The 20,408-nt window shown below is 38.8% G+C and overlaps 1 protein-coding gene across 1 annotated transcript in view; it reads left to right on the top strand.

Annotated features, from left to right (window-relative positions):
* LOC308399783 (receptor-type tyrosine-protein phosphatase C-like) overlaps positions 1 to 20,408 on the top strand; it is a gene marked incomplete at its 5' end in the record, with an annotated part of 42,809 nt that overhangs the window by 7,346 nt on the left and 15,055 nt on the right. The window contains 3 exons of the mRNA XM_080887217.1: positions 10,850 to 11,014; positions 11,531 to 11,650; positions 11,762 to 11,833. Of these exons, the coding sequence (XP_080743343.1) occupies positions 10,850 to 11,014; positions 11,531 to 11,650; positions 11,762 to 11,833 (357 nt within the window). The remainder of the gene's footprint in view (positions 1 to 10,849; positions 11,015 to 11,530; positions 11,651 to 11,761; positions 11,834 to 20,408) is intronic.

Raw genomic sequence — 20,408 nt, 5'->3', positions numbered from 1 at the left:
TTTTAGATTGTTTGTGCTCCATCTCAAGACATTTACGTTTTTCTGTTAAGTTTTTATATAAAGCCAATCGCGCCCTCTTTGTGCTGCTGTTAGAGATATTCATTTTCCCCATAAAATTGCTTTTAGTGCATCCCAAAGTATGATTGGGCTCACATCTCCAGTATCATTGTCTTCTATATACATTTTAATGTCCTCTTTGATTTTCCTAACATTTTCATCCCTATTTAGAATACCCAAATTAAGTCTCCATGCTGTACTTATTTTCCTATTGTTAAGGCTGAGGTCTAGACCAGGGCTGGACAAAACATCTGCCCGGGCATTTTGACTAGAGACCGGCCCCCCAGGTATTAAAGCCATAAAGCCTTTGAATGAACAGTGATGTACAGTCTTGTTGGTATATGTATGATTTCTATACATTTTACATCAGATAAAAACTGTGGTTGTAAAATTCAGATAATTATTTATTAAAAGCAAGAAATTTTAAATCAGAATAAGAAAGTATTTCTTTGTGCCCCCCTCTCCCTGTTAATGCCCTACCTGCCCCCCTGGCAACACTTTGCTAGACCCGCCCCTGCACAGTTACCAGCTGTCAGCTGCTTAGAAAAGGATCCTGGTGTTATTTGTCTCTCAGAAACAGTTCATAACTTCAACTCATTCATGTCACCTAAAAGGTAAACCTGTTTCTCCATCAGCTGTTCAGCTCTGATGATCCAGTAAGGACATCTCCTGGTTTCATCTTCATGTTTCCCTCTCACCACATTGTTAGGATGCCTGGGTCGTCGACCCAGGGTTTTTGAGTTTACGATATTATTTATACTGTCTAGTTTTTGGTTTCTTTGAGTTCTGTCTTATGGCTTAGGTCTGTCTTCTTTAGTTGCTCTGTCTCCCCTATCACCTGCATCCCCTTGTCTAGTTCGCGTCTATGTGTATCTTAAGTTCCTATATCCCCGTGTTCAGTCAGTGTTTTGTGTCTGCCCTGTTCCCACGTCTCTGTTCCCTTTGTAGTGCCTGCTTATGAGCCTGTGTCTTTGTTCAGTCTGTGTTATGCGTTTCCTGTTTTACTTTGAAGGTCTGTGTCTTTTCTCAGTGTGTTCAGTTTACGCTTCTTTGGTCTCGTCAGTCCTGATTTGTCCCAGCTGTGTTTCCCTCCTGTTACCCATTCCCTGATTGCTCCCTCTGTGTATTTAAGCCCAGTGTTCCTCTGTGTCCGTGTCGCGATCTACCGTTTTCCTAGCTGTGTGTTCTGTCATTCCTCCGGTGTACGTTTATTTTGATTTTTCCAGTTATGTTATATTTGAGTTTAACATTAAAGTTGTTTTGAGTTCACATCTGTCTCCGGAGTCTGCACCTTGGGTCCTATTCCTGCCTGCACACAGCCTCACCTAACACACATATCCAAACCAACATCATGACCAGCAGCTTTACAGCTGTGGCTCCAGCAAACATCAGCTGATATTAGAAATTAATATTAAATAAATCCTAAAAACAGCTGATCAAGCTTAAACGTGCTGCTGTTGTTTAGTACGATATCAGGCGGTTTCCGCTTTCTGGCGCAAAGTGGGCGATAAACAAACAAGAGAGACGATCAGCTGATCATTGATCAGTTTCATGATTGACGTAGCAACAGGAGAGGGAGGGGAGAGAATGAGAGAAGAGGCAGCTGTGCAGCAAAGACTGAATAAATCCAGCTTTGTGTGTTTTCTATCCTAGCTGAAGTCCTGGACAAACTGTGTTCCTTCTCAGCTCAACACGAAACGCGCAATATTTTCTCTGAATGTGGAACGATTCCGTTTTTTAGGGGACGGTTGGCAACTTTACTAACTAACCTTATGAATAAAATAAAGTTCACCATCAGTAACATCATAGCACCCACCCAGCTGTATAGAAACTCCATCATGATAGCTAGCACGCAGTACGAGTTATTGTAACTGACTGTAAAAAGTTAGCAATACATCCTGAAAGGACCTCGAAGCTTTCTGAGGTTAAACGAGCGGTGGCCTGAGCTTTGTTTCAAAACCTTAAATGGAAGATGTTTCTGATCAAAGTTGAGTCAGAGTTTTATAATAAGACTGTAAAAACTGTGGTGACTGTAAAGCTACCAGATACTAACTTCCTCATGTTGCATTTATTATTGAACCTTCCTTCCTATTTTATCAGATGTGCAGATGTGAAAAACTTCCTGTTACAATGTTTGAGGTTAAAGCTAAGAGGAAATAACGTCTTTGTCATATTTGATTATCTTTCTTTGGTCTCCACACATTTGTGCCTCGACTGCTGAAGATGGCAGAGCTGTGCAGTCTCAGCACTCTGCTGTTCTGGGCTGGGATCATCGCTTCGGCCAGCTGTAAGTAAATTTACATTTGTTCTAAAATCAGGTCTGATGCAGACTGTAAGGAAACACATTTGGCATTTTAGTAGTTGCATTATTTTTTATTTGGCTGTTTTTTGTTTTTTTTTAATTCCCATTTGCAGTCAAACTAAAAATTGAATGTGAAATATTTTATCAGTTTTAATGTATTTGTTTATTATTTAAAAAAAACGTACTTTTAGAAAATTAAAGATGTGTAAGGCACATATTAAATTAAGACATAAGATGCACATGTACGACAAATTTACTTGTAAGTATTTTAATGATATTAATTAAATTGTTTCAAAATGCAAAAACATAAAATAATAAAAATTTCTGTATGGATATTCAGGACGTTTGTTCTTTAATAAACTTTAGATCTCTGCTCATCAGTTTGTTTTTAATAGCAGATATTACTCATGCTTTTGGTTTCCTGTGACTTTTAGTTTGCATATAATTTTACTTACTGTGAAAACTCACCGTTTACCTCTAAGTAACAGGTTTGTTTGCTATTAAAAGAGGATTTAATAGCAGAAATGATATAAAACACATGATTAAATGAATGTGAAAATACAAAAGGACTTCATTGTTCATTTCCTTAGTAACACACAGTAATAATACATTAATTACATTTTTGCTACACATAATGTCCTCACTGTTCCCGCACAGGACACACGAGATTTCTCTTATTTCTAATCTTTTAGTTTCCTTTAATAACATGTAAATTTTCAAGTACAATGTAAAACATTAAATTTAGTTAAATTAAATTTACTTGACTGATATATATTTTGTGCATACTGTATTTTCAAATGAAAGTAGGATTTATACAGATATACAGGCTCGGTCAAACAGGGGAGGTATTTTTTTTTATTTCTAGATATTTTTTTAAAGGATTTTTTTTAATTATTTCAAATAATAACATAAATGCATGGAGTCCTTTCCAACTAATAATTAATTAACAGTTAAATTAAAAAAATAGCTGCGTGCGACAGTCATGAGATATAACAGAAATTATTTTTAATCATGAAAAATCAAATAAATTTGCACACTGAGTTTGAGTTTAGACTAAAATCCAATGATTTCTTCCCTCAGACTGTGGTTTAGATCATTTTAGGCTCTCATAGGCAATCCAGAGAAATTATAGAATAAGATTTAAATTAGAGCAGCAGTTCTGTGGACTGTTAATAAGATTTAAATACATTTGCAAAGGTTACACTTATTTCCCACCAAAGTCAGATGATGGCAGGTTTCACTGCTGTCATCAGTGAGGGGAAAAAATGTTGAACCTGCTTTTGTCTCGAAAACAAGTTTCCTGAAAACATTTTAATCTTATCCTGGGTTTTTTTGTTTTTTGCATATACAATAAATGCTTTAATTAAACTGACTTTTTTTCTCTTGTAATTTCAGTTCAAGAAAATACAAGTCAGTGCCAATGTATTTTTTCGTGTTATTTAGTTTATCTCGTTTCATTGTCTTCATGCAACATCATTAATAATGCTTTTATATGTTTGTTTTTTCTGCATATAAAATGCTTTCATGACCAAAATATACTAGTTACTTCCATCAAAAGTAACTCAGTTACTTCAAGTTACTCGTTACTTTCAAAGTAACTAGCTACTAGGGAAAGTAACTTTGGTTTTATTCAGACTTCTCTTGTTAATGTGTTGCTTCCATAACTTTGCCAGTCTTCTACCTTGCTTACTTGCCACGGTGCACTGTGCCACCTACCAACAGAAAGGAAAAGATAACGTGCATATTTCCATGAGAGAAATCCCACGCCTGGACCGTCGTTGACCGCCGCCATGATTCTAGCCTACGTCACAGCGTCATGTGCGCCTTTTACATCCAACACAAAAACTGCAGTCGTGGTGCTTTCGATTGTACTCAGAACTCGGAAATTCTGCCTTCTGAATAGGAAGATGTAGGTAACACCAGACTGCAGATGAGCTGCATACATGGCTGGACTGGGACAGAAAATCATGGGGATTTTGACTAGAGACCGGCCACCATTATACGAAAACTCATAAAGCCTTTGAATGAAAATAAACGCTGTTGTGACAGTGATGTACACTGTTCTGATGGTATATATGCATCAACCTATCAATCGTTTGTTGTAAAATTCAGATAATTTATTAAAAGCTAGACATTTGAAATGAGAATAACAAAATATTTCTTTGTGCCCCCCTCTCCCTGTTAATGCCCTACATGCCCCCCTGGCAACACTTTGCTAGACCCGCCCCTGCACAGTTACCAGCTGTCAGCTACTTAGAAAAGGATCCTGGTGTTATTTGTCTCTCAGAAACAGTTCATAACTTCAACTCATCTATGTCACCTAAAAGGTAAACCTGTTTCTCCATCACAGCTCTGATGATTCAGTAAGGACATCTCCTGGTTTCATCTTCATGTTTCCCTCTCACCACATAAATGGTAAATGGCCTGTATTTATATAGCGCTTTTCTAGTCCCTAAGGACCCCAAAGCGCTTTACATATCTAGTCATCCACCCATTCACACACACATCCACACACTGGTGATGAAGCTACATTGTAGCCACAGCCACCCTGGGGCGCACTGACAGAGGCGAGGCTGCCGGACACTGGCGCCACCGGGCCCTCTGACCACCACCAGTAGGCAACGGGTGAAGTGTCTTGCCCAAGGACACAACGACCGAGACTGTCCAAGCCGGGGCTCGAACCAGCAACCTTCCAATTACAAGGCGAACTCCCAACTCTTGAGCCACGATCGCCACCAAACCAACATCATGACCAGCAGCTTTACAGCTGTGGCTCCAGCAAACATCAGCTGATACTAGAAATTAATATTAAATAAATTCTAACAACAGCTGATCAAGCTTAAACGTGCTGCTGTTGTTTAGCGCGACATCTGCTGGTTTCCTCTTTCTGGCGCAAAGTGAGCGATAAACAAACAAGAGAGACGATCAGCTGATCACTGATCAGTTTCATGATTGAAGTAGCAACAGGAGAGAGAGGGAGAATGAGAGAAGAGGCAGCTGTGCAGCAAAGACAGAATAAATCCAGCTTTGTGTGTTTTCTATCCTAGCTGAAGTCCTGGACAAACTGTGTTCCTTCTCAGCTCAACACGAAACGCGTAATATTTTCTCTGAATATGAGACGATTCTGTTTTTTTAGGGGACGGTTGGAAACTCTACTAACTAACCTTGTGAATAAAATAAAGTTCAACATCAGTAACATCATAGCACCCACCCAGCTGTATAGAAACTCCATCATGCTAGCTAATACGCAGTACGAGTTATTGTAACTGACTGTAAAAAGTCAACGAAAATAAACTCCACCTACACTTGGTTTATATCTGACCCAGATAGACTGCAGGTCATAACTTCTTACCTGAAGTTCAGTTCACCTGATACTCGGACCGGCGGCCGCCTCGGGTCTCTCCTCCTCCTGCCTCCGCTTTCCCTCATCCACCTGCTGGCTTCCACCACTTGCTAATGTTACTGAATCTGTGGAAGCTCCGCGATGCCACCACACGAAGTAACGAATAACGAGTCTATCTAAATCCCAGTAACAAGCAGTGTTGGGAAGGTTACTTTTAAAATGTATTCCATTACAGAATACAGAATACATGCCCTAAAATGTATTCTGTAACGTATTCCGTTACGTTACTCAATGACAGTAACGTATTCTGAATACTTTGGATTACTTAACATATTATCATTCATTTTACAACTACATGAATGTACTATTGCTGTGTGATTTATAACTATTACTGAAGGTCCACGGCTCCGAACCTTAGTAAAGGGACCTCTGACTAATACGGGTTCCGTGTCGGGCTCATAGCCGAAAAATATCTTTACTTTGTTGTGTGGGTCAACTCTGCTTGCAAGAGACAGAGAGAGGTGTTGAAAGACTGCTCCAACGGAACTTTAGAACTTAAGTAAGTTTCGGAGGAAAACAGGAACACGGTGTACAGTCGAGTCTTAACAGCTTACTTACAACTGGGCTCGTCAGGCACTCTTCTTGGCTGCAGTGGTTATTATTATATTTACATGCTTCCAGCTCCCGTTTCTGCTCGATGATAATTCGTACTTTTCGACTCTCCTTTTCCTCCCTCCTCGCTCACAGACACATAACGAATATGGCAGTCCATTCTCCCTGCAACACGACTACACTGCCCATGATGCTACATTCTTTAGAGCTATACCTGTAGCATTCTGCCTATTAGCTTAGCACAACAACAACAACAACAAAAGGCGCTCTCTCACCCAGGAAACACACAGTCGCAGAGAGAGAGAGAGAGCGTCGCCCTGTAACCATGGCAACCGTAACGCTGCCGCCTGGAACAACAGATCGTAGCTGTCAAACAAAAACCAAACAGTCCTGACCCGCGACAAAATGAAACAGGAAAGTAACGCAGTGTAATCCATTTATTTCAACAAAGTAACTGTATTCTGAATACCACCTTTTTAAACGGTAACTGTAACGGAATACAGTTACTCATATTTTGTATTTTAAATACGTAACCGCGGTACATGTATTCCGTTACTCCCCAACACTGGTAACAAGTAACGCGTTCCTGGTTTTGGCATAATAACTAGTTACCGTGCTCGTTACCACAATAATAACGTAGTTACTGTAACGCGTTACTTAATAATACCTTAGTCCCTACACTGCTCCTACGTGAGTGCCAATGTATTTTATGTTATACAATTTATGTACTTATATATATATGAGCTGACTGACAGAAATCACACACACAATGAGGGGCAACACGACTCAAACAGAGGCAAACAGACATTATACACACAGGAGGACGATTAAGGGACGTGGAGACACGTGGGAACGCAGCTGCACTGAATCATAAGTATAAAGACAGAGGAAGGAAAACATCACACATGAGACTATCAAAACAAAACAGGAAGTAACACAATGATCCTCAGATTAAGACAGCGGTCCCCAGCCCCCGGGCCACGGACTGGAGTCGTTTGGTACCGGGCCGCGAGAGTTGAGGCTCAGGTGTGAAATTGCTGGTTTTCAGGGTTTTTATCGTTAACTCGGTTTCCCGTGTTGTAGTTGTGCGTCTTATTTTGAAAGAAATATTTATGTGTTACCATAGCGACCAGAGAGCATTAAGGAGCAGAGAGGAGGATGTTGCTCTCAGTGTTGTTGGTACATTTCAAGAGGACGCTGCTAAGTTACAGAATTACACAGTGAATTTGCGTTTATGATCATATTTACAAAAGTTTTTGTCTTGGTCGTATCATTTCGTTGTATTTATCCGCGACACCTTAAAGGCCGTGAAAATATTGTCTGACATTAAACTGGTCCGTGGTGCAAAGAAAGGTTGGGGAGCGCTGGATTAAGACATGTGAAGTTGACATTGAGACTGGGGATAAATACACGTGGCGATATGTCAGATTGGAGAGACAACACAGAGAGATGGATGCAGGAACATGTAGGGAGAAAACAGAGGGACTGGACTACAAATGTATTAACTTGACAAGACAGAGAATACAAGACCAGCCATGGAGAGGAAACGCAGCGAGACCAGACAGATACGGAGACGTGACTCATATCAAACACGGGGACACTGACAAGAGACTGACTGAGACTGGGAACATACTGGACACAAAAAGGGAACTATGCAAGAAAGATCCAAGGACTGGAAATATAAATAATTAAAACTCAGAGACACAAAGAAGTACTAACAAATACAGGACTTCAACCTGAAAACAAAATAAACTACAAGAGCAACACAAAATTCAAAATACTGGGACAAAGACAGCCTGTTTGTAAGCGGCACTAAAGCAGACTAACACGCTGGTGCAACTCTAGCTACATGCCATGAATCTGGGTATAGACCCTTAATGTGGGCAGGCTCTCTTTGCTCATATTATAATTAAATACAATTACATGTAATAACTCATAGCTTTGCACATAATGTATCTTTTCCATACTTTCTTTTGCCTGAAGTCCCTGCACATTGAATTTGACTTTAGACCAGTTTCCTTGTAATTTAATTTTGATGCGTTTGAGTTCAAGCGCGTGAGTCTGGAAAAATTAGAGCATAACAATTAAATCAGAGCAGCAGCTCTCTGTTGTTGGGATTTAGATCAAATTTGCATGTAAGTAACGTGTAACACAAAGTCTCTGATTATCCAACACGTGAATCATAAACTCTGCTGTCATCAGTGAAAGTAAAAAACAACAGTTAGTCTTGTCTGTGAAAGTTCGCAGTCATCCAGGTCATCGCAGTCTGAGGAGCTTGGAAAGAAAATTGTCTGGACTTCTTGCTACCATCCTGGCACCTCTCGTGGGGAACACCCCACACCACATCAAGAACTCCACCGACTTCACCGACAAGGTCCAGAAACTTACCCTGGATCCAGATGAAACCATGGTGTCCTTTGATGTAGTCTCTCTCTTCACCTGCAAACCCACCACGGAGGCCGTGGAGACTGTCAGAAAACGACTACAAGAAGACAGCTCCTTGGAGGACAGGACCAACTTCACACCCAATCAGATCTGCACACTGTTAGACCTCTGCCTCACCACTACATACTTCAAATACAACGAGGGTTTCTACAGATAAAAACATGGCTGCGCCATGGGCTCCCCCGTGTCACCTATTGTAGCAACCTTTACATGGAGGAAGTGGAAAGGAAGGCTCTTGGCTCTTTCAAAGGAAGAGTACCCAGCCACTGGTACAGATATGTGGACGACACCTGGGTCAAAATCAAAACACAAGAAGTGGAATCCTTCACTGTGCACATTAACGCTGTGGTGTATGCTGTACAGTGCAGCGAGGAATGCTCAGACCTCTACATCGGAGAGACCAAACAGCCACTTCACAAGCGCATGGCACAACACAGAAGAGCCACCTCCACAGGACAAGACTCAGCAGTTCATCTGCATCTTAAGGATAAAGGACACTCTTTCAAGGATGCCAATGTTCACATTTTGGACAGAGAGGACAGATGGTTTGAAAGAGGAGTGAAAGAAGCATCTATGTCCACTGTGAGCGACCATCTTTGAACAGAGGCGGGGGTTTACGACACCAACTCTCTGCCATCTATAATCCAGTTTTGAGATCCTCCCCAGACGCCTTAACGCCACTCACATCCTGGGCCATCTGACCTCAGGAAATCACATGATAGGGTGGGGCCAGGTTTCACAACTAGCTCACCCGAAACCCTGGATGATTGTGACCCACACCCAGTTTCACACCTCGGCTCATGTGATTCGAGGATCATCAGGGGGTCCTTTTGTCCCTCTGTGGGGAGAAACTCCCACTGGGTTTAAATCTGGGACTCTCCACCAGTCGCTCTTAGAACTGAGGAACTGGACTTAAAGAAGTCCAGATGCTTTTCTTTCCAAGCTCCTTAGAGCTCTGTAAAACATGTTTCTGGAAACATTTTTAATATTACTCATTGATCCATCGTTTACACTAAGTTGTGACTTCTTATCCTTGGATCATCTTGTTTGTTTTTTAAAACAATCATTTGTTTTCTAGCATAGGAAATGGGATAGCAGTGACAAGTAGCACAGCATCTTTCTAACAACATGAAACACGACTGTTAGAGTGAAAATGTTACAGTGAGAACATTTTACATTTGCTACAGTTACAGCAAACATCTTTACGTCATGCTGATTTCTTTTTCTTGGAATGAAAATTGTTTCAGCCTCCTCACCTCCACGCACGGCTACAAATGCTACAGTAGCCACGTTGTCTGACTCCTCACCTTTATCCATGGCCCCAAATGCTACAGTAGTTAGTCCATCAGTGAATTCAACTGCCATGTCTGGTAATGTATTCAGAGTTTATAGTTTCATGGATTATTGGCACAGCTGTGTGATAAAATGCTACATTTGTAGTTTAGCATCGTTTCAGGTACAACCAGTCTGCTAGCTGTTAGGTATTTCTGCCTGAAGTTGACCTCCAGCCTGCTCTCACACAGCAACCAGAGCTCCTCCTGCAAGCACCTCAAATGAGACCTCACTCACACCCACTCCACCCAGCAACTCATCTGACTCTCAGGCCTCACCTACAGGCACCACAGTGACAGCTACCACTGAAGGTTGGCCGTTTCTTTATTATACAGGCCTGTGATGACATTGATGTGAATATAAGCAAAGAACACGGCGCTGCTGAGTTACAAGTACCTGTAAGGTGCTCTGAGCTGTTGTACATTCATGCTGCATAATCACAAACTAATAATTTTGTTCTTTTCTGATCTCATTTGAATGCATCGTTTCAGCCACCGAGACGACTCCTGAGCCTCCAAAGTGTGAGTGTCAGTTTAAAGATAATATGTCGTCTGCTTTCAAACACTAGTGATGCTGTCGAGCGTTTCTTACTTAGTGAAAGTTTATTTTTCTATCGAGTGTAAAGATTGTGTTTTAGTTTTAGCCAACGCTGGACTGTGGTCAACATCTGCATGAACAAACTGACTGAGATGAAACATTTCAGCAGCTGATTGATGTTCATGAACAAAATGTAACAATCGATTTGATTTCGTGCTCAGGTTCCTACACTGTCACACCCATCGAGTTTGGACTGCAGATTAATGTGATGAACTCCCCCCCTGGTGACTACAACATCAGTATTACTGAAGGAGGTCGACGAGTGATTGAAGAGAGGGTCGACTTTACTCACTCTACTCAACACAAGAGCCAACGCCTGAAGCCCTGTACTGAATATGAGCATCAAGTTGTATTTATTCACAGTGATGGCAGTAAAACACTCCAGTGTACCTCCACTGGAAATAAAACTAAAACAAAAGAAATGAGTGAGTACAAATAATTCATGATTTTTTGTGTTTCACCTTCTTGTAGTTTAACAAACTTGATATCAAATATATTTGTGCATCACTTGTGTGTTTCAGGTAAAACAGACATTACAGGGCAAAGCAGCATAAATGGATGTGTTTGTTACCAGAGTAACTGGGACATCAGCTCTTCAATATCAGCACCAAATGTAACTTCAGCTGATCAGTGCAGCAGTGGCAGTAAAAGCTTCTGTGTCAAACACAGAGACATTTGCTCTGATTTTGAAACAACCTTCACTTCAGGAAACTGTTCTTCATTTAACATCACCACAAACATCATTGTTGGTTCGTACAAAACATTATGCCTTGAATTGAAATTCATATTCTTTAGAACTGATTTAATGTTTAATGCTTTTCTCTTTTTAATTTTTTCCTCAGATTTATATAATTCAAGTGAAATTGAACTGAGTGGTTCCACTGGACTTCCTGCAGTGATACAGCCAACGTTACCAAAGATCAAAGAGTGTAAACATATCACAGTTAATTACACTTGTTCAGGTAAGTGAAACATCCGCTTCATGGATCAATTTTTATTTTGAATATAAAACCAAAGATGAACTGCTACATGCACCGAGTTATAAAAATGATGTCGTCTTTGTTTCTCCTCAGAAAAAGACAAACCTGGTCCAGTGAACAAACCGCTGTCCGAGCTGGAGCCCTTCACCGAATACAGCTGTACTGGTCTGATCTCAAAAAACAATATCAGCACGGATAAGACAACTCCACCCGTCCACCTTAACACTGACTGTGGTGTGTTGATATTTAACTTACCTCAGAGGGATGAAGCTTTTCCTCCTCAGATAGTTTGAAGCGACACAAACTAACAGCTGCTGCACTGTTACTGTTTGTTTCAACAGATCTTAAATTTAACATTAAGAACAAAACAGCCATGAAATCTATTGAGTTGAGCTGGAAAACAACCAGTGATAACTGCAAGGACATCCTTCACACCCTTCGCAATCTTTCATATGACTGCAGTTGTTCTTCCAATGAGAAAACAGGTAAGTCCAATAATAATAATTTAAATTCACTTAAATTTTTATAACTATTTTAGATTAAAATTTATTTGTTTCGTGTTTTTGGTTTGTTTATTTTTTAAAAACATCAACTTAATTGATAATTTACATATACAGAATATTTATTTTGTTCTTAAGGTAACTACTTGGCAATATAACATCGATTTAATTTTTGTACATAATTATAACTAAACACATGAAGTATGATCCAAAATAACGATATGTCACTGCATTCTTATCTTATACTCAGATCTCCAACCTGTTATGTTCAGTCTGCTGCTCATGTCGTTGTCATGTTTACTAAAGCCAGCAGGTCAAAGTCACCTGAAGTCTCTTTAGCTGGACCTGCTGATTTAAACCACAAAGAGTTCATGAACATTATGTTACAGGAATCACAGGAATCCCAAAGCCTCAGTCTGACGGAGGAACGTGTGATTTTACTGGACTCGAAGCATTCACTGATTATACCTGTGGAGTCCAACCCAAATACAACAGCAAGACGGTTTCCAATAAAAGGAAAGTTACACTGAGAACTGCCCCTGGAGGTAAGTTACCAAACTAAATATTCAGAATTACACTTCATAACAAAGCTGAACCTTTAATTTATCAAAATCAAACTTTGTTTAGCTTTATTTTTTATATCCTTCTAAAACACAACATGAAGACTTTGGTGGTGAACAGCAGAAAATAAAGTTACAAAATGATGTTTTCATGAAGAAGAATAAACTCGAGCTCATTTATTTTAGTGAAAGATTGGAAACAAATGTGTTTTTCAGTGTGACAGTCCTGATTATAATTAATGTGATTTAGATATATTTTAAGATAAATGCCATGAAACAGAGAGCATCCCTCATATCAACTAAATCCGACTCTCTGAAACTTTACAGTGAACATTAAAACATGCTGAGTCATCAGTGAAGAAACGTGACAGTAATTATGACGTTCAGTCGTTTAAGCAGCGCTGACTCAGACTCTTGTTCTCTGGGACTTATAGAAATGTGTTTGTTAATTTTCTTTACTCGTTCATATTATTCTGGAGGGAAAATGTGTTTAATGATAAGAGATAACTGAAGTTCATTCACATGTTTTCTGTTTTTTAAAGTTACATATCTGTACATTAAATGTAAGCTGGGCTCCATAAAAACAAAATGATAAATTAATTCTTCAATAATTAATAATTAATTTCTATTATGAATCGTTTTAACATTGCAAACATAAACATGTTTACTTTCACATGTTTTGTCTCGTTGCTGATGGACATAAAAATGAATCTTAAAACTATGATCCCTGTTTTCATTTCCTTACAGTACCCGACGGGCCGTCTACAGTGACTGTAACTGTGCCGGAGAATAATGTGATTAAAGTAGAGTGTCACCATGAAGGCAAGATTAGAGGACCAATAGAAAAAAGAAGATTCATAGCACGTCTTCATCCTGGTGGTGAAAACAAACCACAGAATGAAACAGTTTGTAAGTTTGAATTCAAGGATCTGAGCTACTCTACAGCATACAGAGTGGAGGTTTGTATCATCCTACTTTTAAGTATATGATTATTTTATGGCTGCTTTATTTTAATGGTGTCATTTCTTATGAATGAACATCTGAAACATCTGTATTTATAGGTGACTGTTTTCAACGGATACTTTGAAAGCCAACCGGGCAGAGGAACAGCTGATACTCGCTGTAAGTATGGATTCAATGACACAGTTTGTTGGATAAATCAGTTTATACACACACACACACACACACACACACACACACACACACACACACACACACACACACACACACACACAGGTGTCTGTTTTTAACAGACAAGTTGAAAGTGAAGCCAAAGCCAGCACTCGCTGTACTGTTCACACAATGAAATAAAGTATAAATATCTTTACTCTGCTGGGTAACATGACTTCTTTGTATCTTGAATATTAAAGCCACTGTTTGATATTGTTTGAACCTGTTTTCAGACAATGACAAAGCTGTCATTGGTTTTTTGATCTTCCTCATATCCGCCGCTCTGCTTCTGGCGGCCTGCGTGTGCTACAGGAAGCTCAGAAAGCGTAGGAGGTAAAGGCCACGCATCCAACATCGTTAGTTTATATTCATCTGTTATCAGTGATAAAACTGTTTGTTGTAAATGAATTTCAATTTATTATAGATGACATTTATCTATGGTGATAATTATGTTCTGTTTTCACACAGTAGGATGTTAACTGTTAAGTAAATCTTCTCTCCACAGTGACGAGGATGAAAATGTGGCCTCAGAAGCAAGTATGTAGACATTCAGCTGCTGTTACCATGAACTATGTAAATGTTAATACTTTGCTACATTGTTACTATTTGTAGTTGTAAAGAGTCTTATATTGGTTTAGAATTTTTTAATTATTTTGTATTTATTTTATAATTTTGTCCTTCTGTTTTAAATCCTCTTTACCTTCATTTAGTTTCAGGAGTTGTTTTGCTTTCAGTCTCGTTTTTATTGATTAAAATATTTAGTTTGAATTTAGTTTTTAGTTTTTAGTTGTTATTTTTCTCTTTTTAATTATTACACAGATTTAGGAAATATAGGCTAAATAATTTGATATTTCCATAAAAACACAACCCTTTGTGAAAGCACGTCACTCACATAAATCTAGATGTCACAAGTCTTAAAGCATCTGTACCAAAGCCTCGTCAGGTTTGTTGTGTTTCGCCAAAACTACAAAGACTCAAACTGAGACCATTTCCTGTAAACCAAAGGATTCCAACTCGTCCTCGAGAGCTGCTGTCCTGCAGCTTTTAGATGCATCCTTGTTCCAACACATCTGCATCCAATGAATGGTTTGTTATCAGGCTTTTGCCAAACTTGATGACATGCTGAACAGATAATCCATCCATCTGATTGAGCTGTGTTGGAGCAGGGATGCATCTGAAAGCTGCAGGACAGCAGCTCCCGAGTTGGACATCCCTGCTGTACGCATTCACTTTATTTTAAATGGTTTCAACAGGTCACAACATTATTTTGTTGGTTTAATTTTGCAGATATTTTTTTAACTGGCTAACTAAAATGTTTCATCATACCTAGTAATTTTATTAGTTTAGTTTTAGTTACTGTAAGTATAATAAAACTGGTTGCAGCAGAAGTTATGTTTCATAATCGTGCTGTGGTTTGATGCTTTGTCATGTTTATTGTTGTTTCCTTTGTCTTATCACAGTTTACATGAACACACGACCTCCTGGGTGGCGTCAGAAAGAAGCTCAGTAACCAAGAACATCTCGGAGCATCAAACTAAATCTCCATAAATTCTTTATCTTTAGTATTTACGTTGTTCAGTCTTCATTTGGTCATTTTTCCATTTTAGCAATAAAAAAATATTTTGTTTACATTAGACCCAAATCTCCATGTTTTTTTTTCTTAAATAAACGATTAATTACTGAAATAAACATTAAAAATGCACTATAAAAAATTATGTGTACAACGTTAATTAATATAATTATTTGGGTGTTTTTTTTTTTTTGTTTTCAATCAGCGTTAGATTACGGGTAAATAAATGTAAAGATAATTACACATAATAATGTGTGAAGGTGTTGTTGATTATTTAACATTGTTCAGATTTACCTTGAAATCACCAGAAACTCCAGCTGCAGCTTCACTACACACGAGCAAACTTTTTTATGACAAAATATCAGCTCTGACTCATAATATTTTACACCAGCCTAAAATAGGCTTTTTATTTTTTACATTAATAAACTTGATAAGATGAAGTTTCAGTTCTTGATCTGAAATATAGAAATCACAAAAAGGCTAATTCTCTATAAAAACAAGCAGCTGTAACTGTTCTGTCTAAAAGTTATGATAATCACTTGTGTCATAAGTTGTAATAATAACATAATAATAACATGAGCTGAGAGAATATATGTGACAGTGATGGACACTATCATGAACTGTATGATACAGTGAATGCATTTAAAAGCCACTGAAAGCACTAAACTCAGCTGGCTGTGTCTTTATTATTAACATCGAGGCTGACATTAACATCGACTAATAGAAAGTTAAAAGAAAACTTTGTGGTTTAGATCGAAGTTTCCTGTTCGAGGTAGCAAAGCGGAAATGTGACTTTCTGTAAACAAAGTTTCAGTTTGTGAAAACTGACAGTCAAGTATTAAGTATCTGCCCTTCCCGATTTCTTGGTTTTTGCATATTTATAATGATAATAATAATTCATGGTATTTAAAAGTGCCTTTAAAACACCCAGGGACACTGCACAGAGCAAATAAGACAAGCGTCAAACCAGGAAATAAACACAGTAATAAAAGAAAGTTTAAGATGGAGACGTTAGAGTAGACTGTCTGGAAGAGGTCGGTTTTGAGGGGGGACTTAAAAAGGGGGGAAATTTATCACACTTACATGTTTAAGATCATCAAACAAATTTTAATATTCAACAAATATGAAATTCACTTTTTAAATGATGATTTTATTTATTAAGGGAAAAAAGGCATCCAGACCTACCAATCAAACCTATGTGCCCCCCAATAATGATTTAGTTAGTTCAGGTTCACTAGCCCCGCCCACATCTGGTTATTGCCAGACCAGCTGAATCACTTAAAAGAATCGACCTGAGAAAATGGAGCACACTAAAAGATTTCAACAAGCCTTCGTGAGCCTGTCTGTCAGTCATTTCCTTTATTCACAAATGGAGAAAACCCACAACAGTAACAGTAACAGCCTCCTCAGAAGTGACCTAAACATCTGAACAGCTGCAGTGTTCATAGTTCAACAATGCAGGGCATCTATCCTGATAACCACCAAGACCTGCTGGAAAATATTCTAAATAAGTGTATAAAGCACATCAACTTAATCATCCTTTGTCAAGTATTTTTCACTGTCTTAATTATGGAGCTAATATTTATTTATATAGTAAAAAATACATTTTTGCTTATTTGTTTAATAAAATACTTTTTTAAATCCGATACTTTATTGATTCTGTGTTACATCAGCAGTATAAGTCATAAAAATAAAAACAGTATATAATAAAATAACATGAAGCACAGGCCCATACTGAAGGCCTTTTTGTGTGAGGCAGTGCAAAATTTGATATACAACAGTAATAAAATAAAAATAAAAATTAAGTGAAAGAAAAAGAAAAGAAAAGACTGAGACAGGGCAAAAAGGAATTCTAGTAAAATTGTTGCATTTTTAAATGAAGTTTTATAAAATTCATTTGGAAACAAGGTTTTATTATTCCGTTTGTTTCAAACAGGAATAAACAGGAAGCTGAAGTCGTTTAACTTCACATTTAAGTTCCAGGTTCATCGTTCTAGCTGTGTTCAACAGCCGTGTGCAAACCATGATTTCCTCCATCCAACCTCCAGAAATGTAATGTTGCTTTGTGGCAGAGCCATGAGTATTTTATTCTTTTTTTCCTTTCGTTGGTGACATGAGTGCAGACAGGTTTGTAAAATCGAAACATCTTTTTGTAGTGAGACAAATAAAGTAGTTGCGTACCCAGGGCCATTCAGCAGCATTTCAGTGTTGGAAGTTTGTGTGGTAATAAAATGGGACGTGATCAGTAACAGTAAGGAGGCCTGCGTTACTCCTGCTGTCTAACAGAGGTACATGTAAGTGTTTCACTCTTTGATGGATCCTCTGGCCACCAAATCAGCCTCCATCTGTACTGTACATCATGATCTGTTCTTATACTTCACCTTATCTTTATTTATCTCTTAATTATATATAAATAGCACTAACTGAAGATTTTCTCATTCTGCTCCACATCTGTCACCTCCTCACCACAGCAGCAGCTACTGCTTCAACAGCAGTCCCACACCCACACCCACAGCCATCTCAACTGCCATCTACCCACAATCAAACAGCTCATTTCAAACGGCCACTTAACATCACATTCAGCCATTTATATGACACTGATGATTCAGCCCCTGGTGACTAAGAACTGGTGAAGAAGGCCGACCATTATTCGGTACGTCAGTGACAGCAAGGAAATCCAACAAGATAACAGAAGGAGTAACTATGAGCATAATGCTGCATTTATTGGCGCTGAAAATAAAACTAACAACTGTGATGAGTACAATTGTTCCTGTTTTTGTGTTTTACTCTATTTTAATTCAGATTTTTATTTTTTAAATAAAAGTAATATTTGTGCATTTCAGATAAGAATGACATAGAAAGCACAGATTAGTTGGATCCTTGGATATGTTTGATATCAGCTCAAACCCAGCATCTCTGTCACACCTGCTTATGAGGACATTTGCTCAGTTTTGACCAAAACCTTCACTACAGGAAGCTGCCTGTGTTCTTCCTTTAGTCTCACCAAAAACATCAATGTTGGTGCCAGTCTGCACTTTAAATCCACCTGCTTTAAATGTAATGAGGTTTTATCAGGTTTGCTTCGTTTTAAAGTATGTTGTGCAGAGTTCTTAAATCCAAGTGAAATACATCAGATTCTTCCTGCAGAAATAACACTGGTGTTTCCGTCTCAGTGTAAAAGTTTTGGCAGGTGGTAAGTTTACATCTTAGCTACATTATAAGACGATCTGATCCGAATGGTCTTTTGCCGTAAGACGAGTGAATGCCCTGCGGTCTCTGAGAAGCTCAAATCTTTTGAATGTGTCCACATTTGAGTCAAAACCCAAAAGATATTGGTTATGTCTTCTTAGAAAGCTGTAAACAGAGGGAGGTTAATCTAACTGACCTGGAGCCTGTTGCAGCTAAACTGGTCTGACTGTAGAGCACAACATCGTCACAAATAAGATAACTCCAGCTCTCCACATTAACATTGACTGTGGTGTGTTTCATTTCATTTACCTCAGAGGAGTGAAAGCGTTCCTCCCGAGATGATGTCATGCAAACTGACAGATAAAGTCACTGTTTGTATTTTAACAGATCTTACAGTAAAGATGGAGGAAAAAACAGAAGAAACTGATACTTTTATTAAGCTGAGCTGGAAAACAACCAGTGAGATGTAAACTTGTGCTAACACTTACTTTATTATGACTGCAGGTGTCGTGCCCAATCTATCAGTGACAGAAAAACTAGAAGTAAGTTAAGTTTTGAGATACTGTGATCTGCAACCTGTTATGCTTTCTAAAGAGTTGCATGAGAAGGATCTGCATTCATGTCATGCATGCTGTACAGGAAAGCTCACAAAGAGAGCATCTCTGATTGCTATAACTGATGTTTTCATCTTCAGCTCCTGAGAACCAGTCGTCTGAAGTTTAAACAGATTTCAAATCAGACACTACTAATGAAAATTCTGTTACAGGCATCATAAAGCTACAGCCTGATGTGGGGACCTGTGATATTACTGGATTACAACCATACACTGTCTGTACCTGTGAAGCTGACCCTAAATACAACAGCAGGCTAGTTTCTGGCAAAAGAAAAGTAACAAGGAAAACATTTACTGGAAGTAACAACAACAAATATTCAAAACTGCATCACTTAGCTACATAATACAAAATCTGTGCATTTTATTTATTAAAAGAAAACAGTGTTTAGTTGTGTTTTGACAGGGACTAGAAAGAGAGAGCAGATTTCTCCTGTTTTGGCTTCCTGTTAAATCCAGAATTCAAAATCCTGCTCCTCCTTAAATAATCAGACCCCATCTTATCTGACCTTCTCTCTCCTGTCATCCTTCTCTCTCCCCAACCAATCACAGCAGATGGCCCCGCCCCTCCCTGAGCCTGGTTCTGCTGGAGGTTTCTTCCTGTTAAAAGGGAGTTTTTCCTTCCCACTGTCGCCAAAGTGCTGCTCATAGGGGTCATATGATTGTTGGGTTTTCCTCTGTATCTATGAAGCGCCTTGAGGCGACTTTTGTTGTGATTTGGACTATATAAAAAAAAACTTGAATTGAATTTTTGTTCATATCTTTCTAAAACACAAGACTGACAAGTTGTTGGTGAGAAAACATTCTTACAAAAATATACCACGGGGACCACCGTTACCTTCACCCTCCACATCCTCTCGAGCTCTTCTCTGAGCCCTTGGTATTTCTCCAGCTTCTCGTGTTCCTTCTTCCTGATATTGCTGTCATTGGGAACCGCTACATCGATCACTACGGCCGTCTTCTTCTGTTTGTCTACCACCACTATGTCCGGTTGGTTAGCCACCACCATTTTGTCCGTCTGTATCTGGAAGTCCCACAGGATCTTAGCTCGGTCATTCTCCACCACCTTTGGGGGCATCTCCCATTTTGACCTCGGGACTTCCAGGTTATACTCGGCACAGATGTTCCTGTACACTATGCC

The sequence above is a fragment of the Rhamphochromis sp. 'chilingali' genome (genome assembly GCF_963969265.1).
Source record: "Rhamphochromis sp. 'chilingali' genome assembly, chromosome: 7".
NCBI classification, from domain to species: Eukaryota; Metazoa; Chordata; class Actinopteri; order Cichliformes; family Cichlidae; genus Rhamphochromis; species Rhamphochromis sp. 'chilingali'.
This window is presented reverse-complemented; position numbering and strand designations above follow the sequence as displayed.